General features: G+C 50.9%; 2 protein-coding genes across 3 annotated transcripts in view; one reads left to right on the top strand and one right to left on the bottom strand.

The window, feature by feature from the left end:
• Nucleotides 1-17,811, bottom strand: part of ASTN2 (astrotactin 2) — a 252,911-nt gene that overhangs the window by 93,472 nt on the left and 141,628 nt on the right. The window contains exons 14-16 of the mRNA XM_015644984.3: nucleotides 17,352-17,476; nucleotides 16,893-16,997; nucleotides 15,328-15,507 (exon numbers count right to left, since the gene is read on the bottom strand). Coding sequence (XP_015500470.1) covers nucleotides 15,328-15,507; nucleotides 16,893-16,997; nucleotides 17,352-17,476 — 410 coding nt within the window. The remainder of the gene's footprint in view (nucleotides 1-15,327; nucleotides 15,508-16,892; nucleotides 16,998-17,351; nucleotides 17,477-17,811) is intronic.
• Nucleotides 2,155-7,132, top strand: TRIM32 (tripartite motif containing 32). 2 transcript variants are annotated; one of them, XM_015644986.2, is made up of 2 exons: nucleotides 2,155-2,190; nucleotides 4,877-7,132. In XM_015644986.2, exon 2 carries the CDS (start codon nucleotides 4,949-4,951, stop codon nucleotides 6,890-6,892), a length of 1,944 nt encoding a protein of 647 aa, XP_015500472.1. In that variant the 5' UTR covers nucleotides 2,155-2,190; nucleotides 4,877-4,948; the 3' UTR covers nucleotides 6,893-7,132. The 2 variants fall into 2 exon arrangements, with proteins under 2 accessions (XP_015500472.1, XP_015500473.1); XM_015644987.3 differs by lacking the exon at nucleotides 2,155-2,190 and adding an exon at nucleotides 2,375-2,869.

Genomic DNA, 17,811 nt, shown 5'->3' with positions numbered 1-17,811 from the left:
CTCACATCATGCCGGGGTACAGCACATCATCCTGGGGTATTGCACATCCCACCGCCCTCACCCTGCAGCCCCTCCGTGCCACCCGCGGGGTCTCATCCTTCCATCCTCATCCCAGCCTCGGGGAGGGCAGTGTGGTAACATCCCCTGGCTGTCGGTGCTTGATAAAACACAAAACACTGTGGCCCCACAAGGGTGGCTCCATGATCCCCCACATCCCCCCCTCCATGGCAGCTGGCTCCCTCTCCCCTCCAACGCACCCACACATCCCTTTCCATGGGATGGCTGAGACCTTCCCAACCCTGTTTGATATCCTGTTGCCAGCTGGATGTCCTGCTACCAGCATGGGGCAGCCCCCTGGGACACACCACCTTGTCCATGGCTCAGGGTGACCGGAGTCCCGGGCTGCACAACCTTCCCATCCTTCCTTGTCATGTAGGGTCCCCATACTCACACATGATGGGTAATATCATCAGCTTGTCATTGTCACCTCTAATTAAATCTAGAGAGCCCTTTGTTTTCTCCCCAGGATGCATTGGAGGATTATTTCCTATTTCTACCATTGTTTTTTTCCTCACAATGTTCATTTTCAGGTGTGGGTGGCCTCACAAGATCTGCCAGACCACCCTGGTTTCAGTGTTTACATCCATTTTTCTTCCCCATATATCAGGGACTGAAAGAGCATTTCCCTGGTGAGGCCAGGAACTTGGAGTGAACCCTGTGTCCCCTCCCTGGGCACAGCAACACCCCCAGGGAGCCACTGGGGCTTGGACTTTAAATCTCACTCGTTTTCTTCTGCAACCTTGGCCAGGCTTTGCATCTGCTCTTGCTGCCTCTGAGTGCATCCACCGCCCACACTGCTGATCCCTGCTGCTCCAGGGATGTAGATCCCTTTCAAATGAACCATTATTCTAAACAAAGTGGAAAAACCATCAAGAGCAGAAGGTGGCAAGACTTGGTGCATTATGCAATTGCTTCCTTCAGTGCAGGTCGGTGGCGGCTGGAGCAGGTGAGCAGTGGAAAAGCGCTGCAGGCGGGGAGGCCTCGTGGAAGGATTTTGAGAAATGGTTAAACTGAGAACATACTTCTTCCCCAGGCAGTGAATTCCTCTGAGCCTGAGCCTCCAGAGCTGGAAAGCTGCATGTTGGTCCTGGGCTGACCATGAGATGCTGCCTGTGGCACCGGAGCTGTGGCACCAGTGGTGTGTGAAGGACACGGTGCCCTTGGCTTCCCCCTGACCTTTCTCAGCTTGCTGTGCAGCCCCACAGGGTCACAGCAGAAGGGGTCTCTCTGCCATCTCTAAAGCAGCTTCATCCAAGCAAAAATGGGGCTGGTGCCCCTAATGGCTTCAGGAATCACGGGGCAGAGCCCAGCCATAGGCCAGTGGCCAAATCCCTGCCTCTGGCTGCCACTGCCAGCCTGCAGCGTCTGCCCACAGCTGCAGCTGTACCCAAAAACTGTCCTTTTTGTCCTGGAGCCCACAGGCTGCTCCAGTGCACCCTCTGAAACGAGAAACACGCGTTTCAGTAGGTGATGCTAAACCCATCAAACACTCAGGAACCTGCTGGGAGAAGGGAAGGGGAAAGAAAAAGGGGAAAGAAAAAGGGGAAAGAGGGGGAAAGGCAAAGGGAATGGAAAAGGAAAAGGGAAGGGAAATGAGAAGGGAATGCAAGGCAAGGTAAGGGAAATGAAAAAGGAAGGGAAAAGAGGAGAATAGAGAAAGGAGAAGGGAAGGGAATGAGGAAAGGGAAGGTGGAATAGAAGGGAAGGGGCTGATCCTGCAGCAGCACTGCCTGATCAGGGAGAGGGCAGAGAACAACCCGCATGTGCCTAAAGGACACATAACAACCCGATTAAAAAAAAACCAAAATTAAAAAAAAAAATAAATCCCAAACACAAAAAAAAATAAAAATAAAAAACGCAAAGACTGTCCTTCTTCCCCTTTGATACTTTCAACTTTTCCTTTCACAACGAGCCGCAGCACAAGCCCGGCAGACCGAGGTCCATCCCACGGTCCATCCCCTCCGCCACAGCCCCCCCCCGTGCCGGTGTCGCGGTCCCCCCGGTGTCCCCCCCCAGGCCAGGCCAGCCGCGGAACCTGGACTACATCTCCCGGCAGGCCCCGCGGCCGCGCTCACGTGACGCGCGGCGCGCGGCGCACGCCGGGAGCGGCGCGGCCCGGAGCGGCGGCAGGTGAGGAGCGCGCGCGCGGGGCCGCGGCGGCGGCGCCCCCTGCAGGGCGGGGCGAGCACGGCGGGACCCCCGGGCGGGCGGCGTGAGGGGACGGGACGGGATGGACGGGACGGGATGGATGGACGGGAGGGAAGGGGATGGGATGGGATGAAGGGAATGGAAGGGGGCGATCGGGCCGCGCCCCGCTGGGTGGGCGCTCCCTCGCTTCGTCCCCCCCGGCAGGAGCGCGGCGGCCGGGGCTGAGGGGGCTCGCAGCGGGCCCCGCTGCCATTGACCCCGCGGGCAGACGGAGCCTGGGCGTGTGCTTTGTGCGGTCAGGCACCAGCACCGGGCACTCCATGGCTGCCCCATCCCCGCAGTGCCCAGGGCCGGGCTGGACGGGGCTGGCAGCAGCCTGGGCCTGCGGAACGTGTTGAATTAGGTCATCGTTAAGGTCCTTCCAACCCAAACCCTTGGATTTTTCAGTGAAACCCCTCCAAACGCAGGGGTTGTCCTGCCGGTTGTGTTGTTGTGACAACTCCTGTCAGTGGCGCTTATTTTGCAGCATTACCCTATTATTTCCCCTCGTTAATAATGACACGAGCTTTGAATTACAAGTGAAGCCTCTGCTCTCACCGCAGACACTCAGTAAAAACTACCGGGTGACAAGAGAAACCACGGCAGGAAATTTCTTCTGAATGTAAGGAAACAAAACTCGCATAATTCACGGTTTTATGGCTTGATCCTCAGTTGAGGCTTTCTGTAATACCCTGCTCTGCGTCAGAGGAACTGCCCCGGGAGGGACCGACATGCAAGAACAACTCGCTGTTAAGGAAACTTCCATGGAGGCACAGCCGAGTGTGAGAGGGAGATAAAATGAAAAAATAATGTCCCATTACTGAGGGCATGCTGACATTCCAATAAAGAGGGTTATGTATGAAAAGAATGTCATACAAATCAGCTCTCAAAAAGCCCAACCTGACTTAAAATCCCATCCGCAGTTGTTCTTTAATGAAAATACTTGTTTTAAAGGTAGCTTTTAATGTAACTCTCAGTACTTGGTGACTGTGCTGCTCCCTTGTCCTTCCCTAAGCGAGTCTTTTGACGTGTTTCCAAGGAAAGTAAAAATAATGAACCTGGTATCCTGTGTTTCATTTTTTAAAATCATTTTAAATCACAGATTTTTTCCTCCCTCAGAGGAAGGTTTCTGTTCTCCATGGCAGTGCCCAGGTTTCTGCTTCTCCAGGGCCAGGGCTGTGATACTCAACCTTCCACCGTGGAGCTGATCCCAGCATGGTGCCTGGGGATTCTGTCACACCACTGAATCCCTTCATGAAATACGGCCTTTAAAGGACTCTGAACTGCAGATGACAAATTACAATTAGGGGGCTTTTTTTCTATGCTGTATGAGCATAAAGAACTTTTCTTCCTTGCGGTTGTTTTTCTGCCCAGGAACACGCAGCAAACTGAAATACACAGAATATTTCCCAAAGAGGAAGGAGGCAGACCCAGCAGGGAAGTGAGAATGCTGTGTGCATGCAGCCATTTCTCAGCGAGAGCTGTGTGTTCACATCCCTCTGCCACTCTCTCTTTATTTCAAAGACTAACTACTTCCTTCTCCTCCTCCTCTTCCCTAGAAGAAAGGTTTTCTTCCCTATTTTTTAGTGGCTAAGCAGTACAATAGCAAAGGATTTGAAACCCAGTCTAGTGAATAATAACTTAATGATGTGAGCCCTGTTCTGTTCCTTTTGAATGGATGGCTGCTTTGGCAGGAGAGCTGCTGGGATCTGCTCCCTGCTGGGAGGGATGTGAGGGTGGAGAAACCTGGATTGAAGCTGAACAGCAACCAGAGTGGTGTAAAACTGAACCAGGGGACGAGAACGAGGTCAACGCTGCGAGATTGTGAAACGAGGAGAAATTAAATGCAGTTAAGCTGAGTTCAGGAGCTAATAGTGAACACTGGGAGTCTGTTTGGAGTTGTCTGTTAACTCCATTACTGCTAATACCTGCCTGAGCTGTGTTTAATTGGCATGAAGCATGCTGCAGCATGGCAGAGGTTACTGAGATGCACTGGCATCAAATCTTCTCTGTGTTTTCAGCGTGCACAGTCATCCCCAGAACGAGTGGAAGCTGACAGAACATTCCTGCTACTTTCACTTCCTGGCAAATGTATGAAACCTTGAAAATGTGTTTTGGCTCTCTAGCAAAGCAGAGTGAACCAAGCACATTTATTTTGTTGGTATCTGATGTCACATCTGAATGCAGGTCTCCAGAGGTGATCTATTAATGTCCTAAAGCATTGCACCATCTGGTTCCTCCTTTGATGCACAACATTTTGAATGCCTGGTTTAATCTCCCTGGGTTTCAGTAAATTATGTAAACTCAGAGTCTTGGCAGCAGGAGATGGGCACCATGAGGAGATGATTCAGTCATCAATATCAACTGGGCTTCCATATTGGTGCCATTACACTTATTTCAGCTCTACTTTACAAATTTTGCAAGTGAATAATTCATCGCACTGGGAGCTGCAAGTTAGTTTTGAAAATTTCCCACCCTGAGATTAGCTATGACTAATCCATCCTTCCCAACGTGGAAAAGCTAACTGGGTTTCTTTTTCTGCAGGGTTAGGCGATAAGTCAGAAATAAATTGCATGTATACATAACTGCTGGTGGTGACATAAATCACATTTCCCTTTTTTTCTTCCAGGACAGAATCAGAGCACCTTGGAATAGATGTGAGCACAAGGCACTGCGCCGGGTAAAGCTGCCTTGGAGCACCATGGCTGCCGCCCCTTATCTCAACTCGGACGCGCTGCGAGAGGTCCTGGAGTGCCCCATCTGCATGGAGTCCTTCACCGAGGAGCACCTGAGGCCCAAACTCCTGCACTGTGGGCACACCATCTGCAAGCAGTGCCTGGAGAAGCTCCTGGCCAACAGCATCAATGGCATCCGGTGCCCCTTCTGCAGCAAGATCACGCGGATCACCAGCTTGGCTCAGCTCACTGACAACCTCACCGTGCTGAAGATCATCGACACGGCCGGCCTGGGGGAGGTGGTGGGACTTCTCATGTGCAAGGTCTGCGGGAGGAGGCTGCCAAGAAACTTTTGCAAGAGCTGTAGCTTGGTTCTGTGTGAGCCCTGCAAGGAGGCTTCACACATGCCCCCAGGTCACAGAGTCATTGCTATCAAAGAGGCTGCTGAGGAGCGTAGGAGGGAATTTGGGACGAGGCTTGCCAGGCTTAGGGAGCTCATGGGTGATCTTCAGAAAAGGAAAGCTGCCCTGGAGGATGTTTCAAGAGACCTGCAATCCAGATACAAAGCGGTTCTGCAGGAGTACAGCAAAGAGGAGCGCAAGATCCAGGAGGAACTGGCCAGGTCACGCAAGTTTTTCACCACCTCTTTGTCTGAAGTGGAGAAGATAAATAACCAGGTGATGGAGGAGCAAGCTTACCTGCTGAACTTAGCAGAAGTGCAGATAATGTCTCGCTGTGACTATTTCCTTGCCAAAATAAAGCAGGGGGATATAGCTCTCCTGGAGGAGGCAGCGGATGAGGAGGAACCAGAGCTGACAAACAGTCTCCCGAGGGAGCTGACTCTGCAAGAGGTGGAACTCCTCAAGGTGAGCCACGTGGGACCGCTGCAGATCGGGCAGGTGGTGAAGAAACCCCGGACCGTTAACGTGGAGGAATCTCTCGTGGAAAGCGCAGCATCCTCCTCTGTACCATTTAGGGAGCCTGACCTGGTGCAAGAGGAGCCCAGCTGCACTCCCCACTCCTCACCAGCCAAGCCAAGGATGCCTGAAGCAGCCACGAGCATCCAGCAGTGTTACTTCATCAAGAAGATGGGCTCCAAGGGCAGTCTGCCAGGGATGTTCAACCTCCCCGTCAGCCTGCACGTCACCAGCCAAGGCGAGGTGCTCGTGGCAGACCGGGGCAACTTCCGAATCCAGGTTTTTACCCGCAAGGGTTTCCTGAAGGAGATCCGCCGCAGCCCCAGCGGCATCGACAGTTTCGTGCTGAGTTTCCTTGGAGCAGACTTGCCCAACTTGACCCCTCTTTCTGTCACCATGAACTGCCACGGGCTGATCGGTGTGACGGACAGCTACGACAACTCTGTCAAGGTGTACACCATGGACGGCCACTGCGTGGCGTGTCACCGGAGCCAGCTGAGCAAGCCCTGGGGCATCGCCGCGCTGCCCTCGGGCCAGTTCGTCGTCACCGACGTGGAAGGGGGGAAGCTCTGGTGCTTCACCGTGGACCGTGGCGTGGGGGTGGTGAAGTACAGCTGCCTGTGCAGCGCCGTGCGCCCCAAGTTTGTCACCTGTGACGCTGAAGGGACCATTTACTTCACTCAGGGGCTGGGGCTCAACCTGGAGAACCGGCAGTACGAGCACCACTTGGAAGGAGGCTTCTCCATCGGCTCCGTCGGCCCAGATGGGCAGCTGGGACGCCAGATCAGCCATTTCTTCTCCGAGAATGAGGATTTCAGGTGCATTGCTGGGATGTGCGTTGATTCCAGGGGAGATCTGATCGTTGCTGACAGCAGTCGTAAGGAAATCCTGCATTTCCCTAAAGGAGGCGGCTACAACATCTTAATCCGGGAGGGACTCACCTGCCCGGTGGGTATTGCCATTACTCCCAAAGGGCAGCTGCTGGTGCTGGACTGTTGGGATCATTGCATTAAGATCTACAGTTACCACCTGAGAAGATACTCCACCCCTTAAAGGCTTGGTTGTAAGCAAAGCCTGTCTTGGCAGTGGAGATTCTTGCAACCTCCGTGAAATCCAATGGGAACCAGTGTCAAGCCTTCAGGAAGATCGTGCCATAACTGAAGGGGATTTGGCATAGAGGTCATCATGTTCTGTGTTTAGAAACAAAATAGCTTTTGTGGTGGTGGTCTGCTTTTTCTTCTTGTTTTTTTTATATAAAATCCATACAAATAAGAACAAGCATAATGGAAAGGATCCATCCTTTGCAGTCTTGGTTCTTGTGACTGATCACTCCATCGCATAATGGAAAGGATCCATCCTTTGCAGTCTTGGTTCTTGTGACTGATCACTCCATAAACCTCTTCACCTCCTTATACCACATCTCCTACGCTTCCAGCTTCAACCATTGTGTCTTTCTTTGTGCCATAAACACTGACTAACTCTAAAAAACTCTAAATCACCCTTCCCTTAGAGAAGTAGCAGAGGCAATCCTGTGGTACTTGCAAGGAACTGGGTAGCAGTTGTCTGGGCAACTCCTGGAGAGAGCAATTTGTGCTTGCAGCACTGCATAAAACGAAATGGCCTCTTCAACCGCGCCGAGATGAAGCTTTGCTTCCACCCTGACGAGGCAGGGCTGTCTCTCCCATTTTTCTGGTGTTCAGGAGATTGCCCTGTCGTGCCATTTGTGAATTGTGTCTGTTCCATGTGAAGTGAGTACTGTGCAATCATGGGAGACCGACCTGAGCCAGAAAATTGCCCTCTTTATTCCTGATTTGTAAGAATACAGGGGTTTTATTACTAATCAGAGTTTTGCTAGATAGAGGGGGATAAAAAGGGAGGGAGGGGGCTGGAGAAAGAAAAAAAAAAAGAGGGGAAATCTAGGGTTGCTATTTACTGTTGTTTTATTATTAAATGTATCCTGGAAACTGTCTATGGAAGGTCTATCTGGTATCTAAAACTTCCTGGGGAACGGGGAAGAACTAGGGGAATAAGAGTGGGAGATTGTAGGAAATGAGATTAAATGCAATGTATTGTATGTTCACCTGCACTTCACTACTCTGCATTCCAGAGCACTGCATTTAGCAATAGATTTCCACTTATCTGCACCTCCTCTGTGCAAGTTACTCACTCCTGAGATAGGGATGGGCAGGGGGGGGACTATGTCACTTCTATTTTTTTAAGACTTGGAAGCACATCCACTGGTGTGTTTTTTTTTTTCCCTTGCACAGCAAAACACTACATTCCTGAGATTTATTTTTTTTTTGGTAATTCTTTTTTCCAACGACACCAGCAGGCACCAGAATTGCTGCTCATCGTGGCTTTGGGCCAAATGAAGCACAAAACTGCAGCTGTGTGAACCAAGGCCCCCACAGTGCTGCTCTCCTGGCTGATAAATGTGTACCTCAGTGTGGTGCTGCTCGCCCAGAATAGTTTATTGAAGGAAAGATGCATTTAAATAGGGCACAGTGGTAGCATGTTAATCTGCCACAGATAATAGTTACACTGCAGTGCATTTATTTGTTGCCATCAACAACGTAGTTGCAAATTTGGGGCCACGACAGACAATATAAAAGCTGATTTTATGGTGGCTGCCATGCTCCAGCAAATTGTTTGCTACTTGTCCTACAACATGTTTGCAACAGGTGATTTTTTAATTTTTTTTTAAGTCCATATACTTTTCCCTGCTGAAACAGGAAAGAGAAACAGGTTGGTGAGCTGTTGCTGCTCTAGCTGGATGTTTGACAGTTAAAGGGATTGCAGAAAAAGTGCTGGAAGCAGATTTTGGTGGGATTTGGGTGTTTTTTTCCCTGTCTTTCTTGTGCTCAGCCAGTGCTGAAGGAATGAACACGCAAACACAGCTGTGTAATGGAGCTTCCATCAGGGCAGCTTCCAATTTTTCCTGCTACAATGTGCTGGGAAAAGCTTGTGGAGAAGGGAGCTAAGGCATGAGGTGGGTGATGGTGCTGAGACACCCCGGGGACTCAACTCCCCTCCCCTCCCCTGCTGTGCTTGCCAAGGCTACAGATTTCTACATCACTATTCACATTCTCTGCTTCTCCTTTTTGGGTGGGAGGGGGCAGTTGCCCAAGGCATGTGACAGCAATTCGAGGAGCCTTTCCCATCCTGAATGTGTGTTTTGGGGAGGTGGTGATGATTACTGGGCTGTGCTACAGTTCATGACATTGTAACTGAAGGCATTTTTCCAATTTTATGACAATGGCAGTTCCCTTCTGGTTTCTTTTAAACATTTCTCCTGCTTCCAAGAACTGCTCCACACAGGAGGCTACCGTGGACCTGAATAATTAAAGCAATATTATCTATGATAATATGTACCTCTGTAATTTTCTGTTCCCGTGGATTTTATTTTTTTTTATTATTTTTTTTTTTGCAATAAACAGCACAACTGCTAGCAATAACATTTCCTGGAGTGCTTGAAAAAATAATTTAAAAAAAAAAGGAAAAATTTCAAAGCTGGTCCAGCAAACTGAGCAGTTGGTTACTCCAGCCTGTTCCTGGTTACAGAGTTCAAACAAAGCCTCTGTCATCTGTTTCTCACTCAGAGAATTAAGAAAAGTAACACCACCCTGCCAGGCACTGGTGGGCCAGGACAGTGCAGTGTTGGGGCTCTGTCTTGCCTGCAACTCTTCCAGTCTGGGGTTTCAGGGAGAAAAGGTACAAAGAAAATCTGTCCCTCACCCAGGGTCTGCACATCCCCTGACAAAACTCAACTGTGAGATGATGTTACAGAGCTTTTCTTGCTGTGGTGCTCCCACACAATGTCATGATCATCTGCCAAACGAGGTGAAATGGAGTAATTAAGGATTATGTTGAAATAGTTTGGCTCCTGCTCTGTATCTGGAGGAAGAGCTTGTCTGGTCATACGTGTGTGTTTGGTTTTTAAAGATTGTGTAATAAAGGAGAAATTGATCCAATTAAAAGTGCATTGCAAACGGCTCATTTTCTTATTAAAACACTTCATCTTCTCCCTTCCATGGCAGATTGGATTTTACAGCCAGTGGGGATTGAATTGGGAATGTAGAGGCTACGAGACCCTTTTTATGTGTCAGGTTGTCGAGGATAAATCTGATCTTGGCAGACTTGTGGAACTTTCCTGACACTTCCCTACCCACGTCATAAACCAACGCTGTGGTTTTGTACCCTGTGACACTGCCTCAGGGGCAGCATCTTCCTTGTCACCTGATGTTTCAGAAGTCTGATTTCAGTTCACTGGCTCTGGGAGCTCAACAGGACATGGGAGCCTGGCTGAAAACTCCATCCCCTGGCTCATCCCTGCTCTGCCAGTGGGGACCTGTGGTGCAGCCAGGACACATCAGGTGCCATGGGCTCACCTAGAAGACCTCAGCCTTTGGTGCACTTACACTGTGAGGGTACAAAACACCTGGGTTTCCTCTGCTTGTAGTCCCCCTCCTTGGAGAACAGCTTGGGCTGTTCTGATGTTGCACCATGATTAAATTATTATTAATTTATCATTAAATTTAGATCAAAATTCTGCCATGGGAGCTGAGCTGGTGAGGGTGACTGAAGGAGCAGCTGTGAAGGTGCCTCGACCCCAGCTGGGGTGGTGCCAGTGGAGCTGCCAGATGGCTCCTGGATGGTCAGCAGGGACATTTCCTCAGCAGAAACACCCACAGCACATGCAGGATCTCCCCTTGTCCAGCCACCTGCCTGGTCTGGGTGAAGGATTTCATCACTTGGGCTCATCTCAGCCCTTTAAATAGGTCTGGTTTATCAAACATCCTCCAACCCTTGCAGAACAGCTGCTGTGTGGTGCTGTTGGACCTACCCTGGAGCTTTATCACAAGTTTAGATTTCTTAGAGTAGAACAGCTGAGCCATGGACATTGTTCCAGGTAAAACCAGGAGCCAGGGAACGAAGGCATGAAGAGGAGAGCCTGTTCCTCATCAAAGGGGGTAGAGTTACAAAAGTAAAAATAAAGCCAGATGCTTTGAGTTGTTCCTATTGTATGGCTTAAGTGATTTTTCTGGGTCATTACTCAATGCGAGGATTTAAAGTTATTTCATTTTGCACAACTAATTACTTGACTTGCCTGGCAATTCTGGATTACAATGAGCAGTGCATAAGGTCATTTAGCAGACTTACTCACAGCACATGTTTTAGTCTAAACTAAATTTCATGGCAAGCAGCTAGATTGTTTTTACCTCCTCCGAACAAAATGTTGAAATCTGAGGGTTTGAAATAATGACATAAAGCAAGCAATTAAGAGTGTTAAAAGAGTGTTCAAAAGGTAATAGAGTGGTTGTACATAGGGACAGATCTCAAAAACAGGGAAATTCGATGTGTTCTACTTCTGACCAAGCACATATAAGGGAAACCCATTATGTCCTTTAACTGCTGAAAAAGTAGCTTTACATCTTTCTTAATGCACCTGATTGCATCTAGGAAAGGAAAACTAAACGTTCCTGCGGACTAGTTCAATCTTAATTGTGTTAATGGCAGTATCAGACCTGAAGGGAGACAAATGCAGCCTTGAAAGGACAGGAGGGAGCCTCAGAAGAATATGGACTGCTATTTTAGCAGAGCCCCAGGCTCTATCCTTAATTTTATGAAGGATATTTATGAAGATCTCCTGTCAAAACTGGTGAGCTCACAGGAAAGCATGAAAGCTGTCACCTCTTACAGGTAAATGCAGTTCATGGAGTGTGGTCTGAGAGAAGAACTGGGGAGGGCAGGGAGGAGAAAGGCTTAGGGAATGTGACAGGACCTGCCAGAACACAGCCCCTCCAAGGAATATTCCTATAAATGATCGATCACTGAGAGGGAACATGAACATTGTTCCCATCTGCAGCAGCCACAGGCTGAGCTTGCTGAGCACTCAGCGTGGCCAGGGAACCTCAGCCAAGGAAACTCTATCTAGAGATCATAGGAAATTCAGTAAAAACAAACATTTCCCTCACTGCAGACCTAAAGTAACCTCCCAGCTGGGCAGTGAAACCCTCTGGATCTCCCCACCCAGGCACACACATCCTGAGCCCATCAGCATCCCTTCCTGCTTCCCAGCTGAGCTTCTCCAGTGGGAGTAGGCAAACTGGAACAGCTCTTGCAGAAATTTCACCAAGGCTATCAGATTTTGCAATCAGAGCAGCTCTTCCCCTTCCCTAAGCAAGATCTCCTCCTCACCAGCCAGAACGAGGAGCCACAGAGCAACCAGCTCTCTGCTGAACTTTTATCAGTGAAAGAAGTGGTTACCAGCAGGGAGATTTGCTGGATGGAGGGATCACTCTCTCCCCTGAGGTACAGTTTTGGAGTCTCTGAGGTGGGGTGATCCACTGCAGTTTATTTTTATGGCACTGTGTGGTGAGGAGTAGCCCAGTTTGGGTCAGCTGTCCCAACACCTCACCCACCCCAACCTAGTGACTGTGGGGACAGAACGGAGACAGGGAGGAAGCGTGGATGCCATGAGGGCATGCTCAGCAGCAGCCAGCACTCTGGGGTGTTATCCACACTTGTTTCTCCAGAAATCCACAGCACCACCATGCAAAGCCAGTTCCCTCCATCCCACCAGGCCCAGCACATTCCTACACACAGCAGGAGCTGCCTGGGGACATCACGTTTGTCCCAGCTGCCAAATGAAGGTCCTCACACAACTGCTACCAACTTAATGAGGCACCGTCAGCGTTAAATGCTGGCTCCACCGGGGAAGAAAACCGATGTGGGCTCCTGTGGCACAGATCAATGGCTGGGTCGATCTCAAGGTCCCTGCTTGGAGGCCACTCGATGTGTTAAAGCATTGCTTGGCTGCACAGAGCCAGAGCAAGCAGCCCAAAAAATGGGCTTTTAATCACTCTGCATGAAGTGAAATTGGAGTTTGCTTTGGTGTGCTCACGGACTGAGGCTGTGAGGGAGCCTGGGGGATGCTCCTGTGCCTGCCCTGAGGAGCGCAGTGCTCGGTGTCCCACAGCCATCCCACCATGCCTGTCTGGCTGTCTCTGCAAATCCTTAGGGACAAGGGCAGGCTGCTCTGTCACCTCACTTCCCCCCACACAGTCCTCATCCACCCTCAGGAGGAAGGGAACGCTGGTCACTGCTGCAGGCAGAGCAGGCTGTTTGCTCTGTGCTGTCCCTGGCCAGAGGCAGATCCCTTTCCCTGCCCTTGGCAGAGCTGTGCAGATCCTGACCCGTGGCACAGGCTCTGGGACAGCTCCAGCCCCGGCACAGAGCCAGCGCCTGCCCTGGCACCAGCGGCGTCAGCTTCTCCTCAAAACCATGTTTTCAATTAGGGCTCAACGTGCAGATTGTGCCTTTATTGTCAGAGGCCTCCTCCTGAGGCCTGGCGATTGATTTATGAAGTTGATTAAAATATTAAAATAATTTTGTGTGGTGCTGCAAACACCCCATAATGCACATTTTTCTCCGAGATGCTGCTGTTGCAATTAGCTTGAGACTCTCCTCTCTCTCTCCTCTTGTGACCTGTTTTGTCCACTAACAAATTACAGTTATTCTGGCCCTACTTTTATATTTATTAGAGCTGATGCATATGTGTTCTCACTGAGCAGTTCAGAATGGCTGGTGAGCAGCGGGGAGCCTGGCAGGCCAGAGCTGTTCTGAGTGGAGAAGGCATCCAGAACTGTCTAGCTGGAGCTATTTATTCTGATCTGCCTTATGTTGCTGGCAAAATGAGGGTAAATCAGTAGACAAGTTGGGAATAAAATCCATCTACCATGAACAGCGAACTCTTTCTCTTGGCTAACTGGGATTTCCCTGGGACAGAGCCCTGGGTTTCCCACGACACTTTGTCCACAAGCTGATCTCCCCAAGAGCCCTGACCATCCTCAATGTCCTTCCAAGTGCATTTTCTGGCCATCAAAGAGCTGGATACAACACTGGTCACCTCTGCATTGCCCACAGCCCCAAAGTGCAACCTCACTGACCCCACCAAAGCCACAGATGGAGCCATGCACAAAACACAAGGTCAGGACCAGCACCTGGTGCCCAAACACTGCACAACCAGGAGGGAAAGGTTTATGTCCAGGTATTACATCCCCGTCAGGGGATCCCTGGAGTACCATGAGTGCTTTGGAGCTTCACAGGCAGCGGGAAAGGACACTCTGAACACCCCAAAAATTCCAGGGCAGCCAGGCACAGCTCCGGGAGTGGGGGCAGGACCCGGGTGGGGAGTGAGTGAGGGATCCACCTCGGCCAGCTGCATACCGTGGACTAAAAAGGAAATTATTCTGTCCCTGAGCACTGCTTTGCCTTCAGGCCCTGTGCCACTGGGGGGCTTTGTGGCCGAGCCCTCAGCCACCACTGCCCTGGTATGGGGAGGTGGGAGTGAAGGGATGGGAGATGTTTCATCACCAGATCAAACCCTGTTCATGTCCCCTCTGGCCCCAGCATCGTGGAACAGCAGCAATGCTTGTGCCAGGCCTGGACTGCAGCAGCTGCCTCTTGTTCCCACCTCTCATTCTCCTGAGAAATCCTTGTCTGGGTTTGGTTTGGTCCCAGGTGATGGTGCTGGGACCATGGGGCACTCGAGGCCTGACACGTTTGCCCCTGGAGTGCAGGGAGTGTTCCCGAGTGATTAATAACATGGTGAGTACATAAACAACCCACCTCCACGTGCCTCCTCCTGCTAAACAGGGGCATTGCTATGGCAAACTTCATTTATCACTATTTAAAACCCAAACAAACGAGCACAGGGTGTTATAAATACGCTTACAAGACGAGCTGTGCTGGGAAAACGGAGAAGAAAATGAGCCAAGAGCAAGGGAGGCGGCGTGTGGGAGAACACCTCCTTCTGTCGGGTTCCAGGGAGTGAGGCTGCTCTTGGCAGTGCCACCAGAGCAGGATTCAAGTGCCCTGATGACCTCTGTCACCATCAGCCCTAAGGTGGGCCCTGTGATACACCACAGATGTTTTTTAAATAGAAAAATATCAGATCCAGGGCATATCCCCAACTCCCTGGAGGAGAGAGATGAATTGGCAAATGGAAGGCTACAGCGATAAGGCAGTTTTTATAAACATAACCTAATTGTATTACTTCAAAGTCCTGAAGTTTATTGCCCTGTTTAATGATGTGTCTCGTTATTTATGGTGTAGCACAATGAGTCTGCTATTGATTTAATGCACTTCCTTAAAGACTGTCATTGTCACAAGCAATAAAACAAAGCCATTCTGAGACAGCTCATTTATGTCACATTTCCATCAGCTGACCCCGGGCACTCGAGGGCCACCGTGGGGACGGGGGTCACCCTGAGCAAGGATGGAGCCAGAGTGTGGAAGCTGAAGGGCAGGAGCAGGCAGGGTGGCTCAGGGATGCTGCCACTGGGCACTCAGTTTGGGACAAGGCTCTGCCTGAGCCCACCAGCCAGCAGGGGGATGGTGTACGCATGGGAAAGGGGGTGATGGATGCAAACCAGCACACAACACCCGATGTTTGTGCCCCTGCCCCTTCCCATCGCCCTCCTCACCTTTCTGGTACTGGAGCCAGAGCTGCTGCTGGACCTTCTTGCTGGGGAAGTGGATGGTGCAGCTGAACTCGGAGCCGTACAGCGCCTCCGCGATGTAGTGGGAGCCAAACTGCTGGATGAAGGAGAGCAGCTCCTCCCGGCTGCTGTCCTTGTTCAGGATCTTCAGGATGTTTGCAAAGCCTGTGGGAGGGAGGCAGGGGGTGGGCAGGGCAGCCAGCCAGGGGAATGAGCCCCAGGGGTTCCCTGCTCAGCTCACTCAAGGACCCTCATGGTTGCAGTTCCTCCTCTTGCCTCCACCTGATCCTTTGGAATCCACAACCTGTTATTACCTCGGGCTGTGGCTCTGACTTCCTTCTCTGATTCCTCTCCCTATGAGATTTCTCAGATAATTTTACAGGCATGTGCATGTGAACATGTGCACACACACACACATACTCCATCCTTCCCAGCTCATCTGCTCTTCAGGCTGCTGGCACATCATTAACACCCTCCCCAGAGGATGTGCTTGGCCTTTGCTTGGCTGAATCCAAAACCAGAGATGTTCCATCCCTAGTGCAGACACCCAGCACAACTGGTAACTATTTTTAGGAAAGGTGGAGACAGCCCAGAGAGACACAGGGTTGGGCTGGTGGCAGCTCCGTGGGTGTGCAAAGGTCAAGGCATCACTTGGGCAACATCCACACAGACAGCAGGGACCTCTGGCATGGGACAAGGACATGGACCCTGCTGCTCTGTGGAGGTGAAATATGAAATATCCTGGAGATGCTGGTGACTTCACAGCACTTCAGCATCACTTAGAGCTGGCTGAGAACACCGATTTGGTTCAGTGGTGGAACGGAAAACATACTGCAAGAAAATACGTCATAACTGTCACCAAAATGAGATTATCTGGCTGGTTGGTTGGTTGGTTTATTGAAAGAGAAGGCTGTTTTAATAAAAAACCCAGAAGAATTCATTTTGAGCTGAACCCACGTATTTTTTTTCAGCTCTGAGCAGGTTATTTCATTTTGGGGCTGTGCAGCCTGTTAGCACTAAATCTTTTTTTCTTTCTCTCTCCATTTAAAAACTCGTTGATTTTTAAATAAAAAGTGCTATTTTGAAACGAAAAGGCAAAACATTTCAGGTCGCAACAAAATGTTTCAGCATTTCTGAAACAAAATGTGTAGCTATAAAAACGTGGCAGTGAAATGTTTTGACATTTGCAGGATCCTCCCACCCACCCCTTCTTCATCTGTGACTCCCTGTTTTATATGACCTGCTTTTCCAAGTGCTTTGGTTCCTTTTGAAACCACTTTTTTTTTGACTGGTTTTTGTAGCTATACATATACACAGCCACCCCACAACAAATCCTCCCTGCTAGCTGCTTACTGGCTTCCTCCTGCCTTTGACCTCACCTCTTGCTGCACAAACTCCCTGCCTCAGTTTCCCCCCTGTGAAAAAAGAGAGGAGAATCTCCCTGCCTGCGTCTGCAGGAGGTGGGAAATGTCAGTGGGATGCTTGGGGCAGAAAACCACCACCCAGCCATGCAGACACATGATTCCCTGCCCCTGGAATCAATCCCTCACCTGCAGAGAGAGTGATGGAGCTGAGCTTCACCCTGTAGAGGTTGCTCCTGACCCGCCAGTGCTGCACCATGGGGTACCCCATGGCCTCGTCGTACTTGATGTCCCCTGCAAAGAAAAAGCAGGTGGGTGACTGGGGAATGTTTAATGTCCCCACCTCACTCTGTGCTGCAGGGGTGAGAAATGGGGTGGTGGAAGGGCTGGAAACTCCCAGTGGTGCTGTGGGGTCCCTGGAGTGCTGGCAGGACCAGCACTGGGGTGGCTGTGACTGCCAGGAGCTCACAGGGATGGAGATGCTGCTGGGCTGGACTCCCACATGCCTCAGGGTATTTCTGCCCCAGGCACATCGGAAGGATGGCACAAATGGGGTGATGATGCCCCTCAGGAACCACACTGGGATCCAGAAGAGGTTGTTCCTCCTGTGCTCTCCCCTGGGACACTGGAGCCGGGGGCAGCTCGTACCTGTGAGGAGCTGGAGATCAGGAAGGGGCTCTGAGAGGACACCACGGCACTGCTCCTCCACAGGCAGCGGGATCACCAGGAGGCCATCAGCCAGCTGGGGGAAGTCCTTGATGAAGTTATTCTCCCTGCAGAGAGAAAAAGACAACTGCAAAGCAACGATGCAGGGCACGGCCGGGCAGCGGGGCTGGGCAGCCCTGGTGGCACGGGGACAGGAGGCTCAGGAGGGCTGGGGGACACCTGCTCCAGCAGGAGCCCTGCCAGGGGATGGGGTCTGCAGCCTCTCCACCAGCCAGCCCTGGCTGTGCAGCCCTCTGAGGTGATGCCTAATGAGCTCCCCAGGGAGTGCAGCCCCATTAGTGCTCCAGAAATATGGAACTGCTCTCAGCCTGGGGACCCAGCCACTGGGTTTGGCCCAGATTTTCAACGTGGGCCCCTGGAGAGGGGGCAAGGAAAGACAAAT

The sequence above is a fragment of the Parus major genome, chromosome 17 (genome assembly GCF_001522545.3).
Source record: "Parus major isolate Abel chromosome 17, Parus_major1.1, whole genome shotgun sequence".
NCBI classification, from domain to species: domain Eukaryota; kingdom Metazoa; phylum Chordata; class Aves; order Passeriformes; family Paridae; genus Parus; species Parus major.
This window is presented reverse-complemented; position numbering and strand designations above follow the sequence as displayed.

Bases quoted from the DNA above. Each gene is read 5' to 3' on its own strand.
- TRIM32 (XM_015644986.2), top strand. From the start codon at position 4,949: ATGGCTGCCGCCCCTTATCTCAACTCGGACGCGCTGCGAGAGGTCCTG.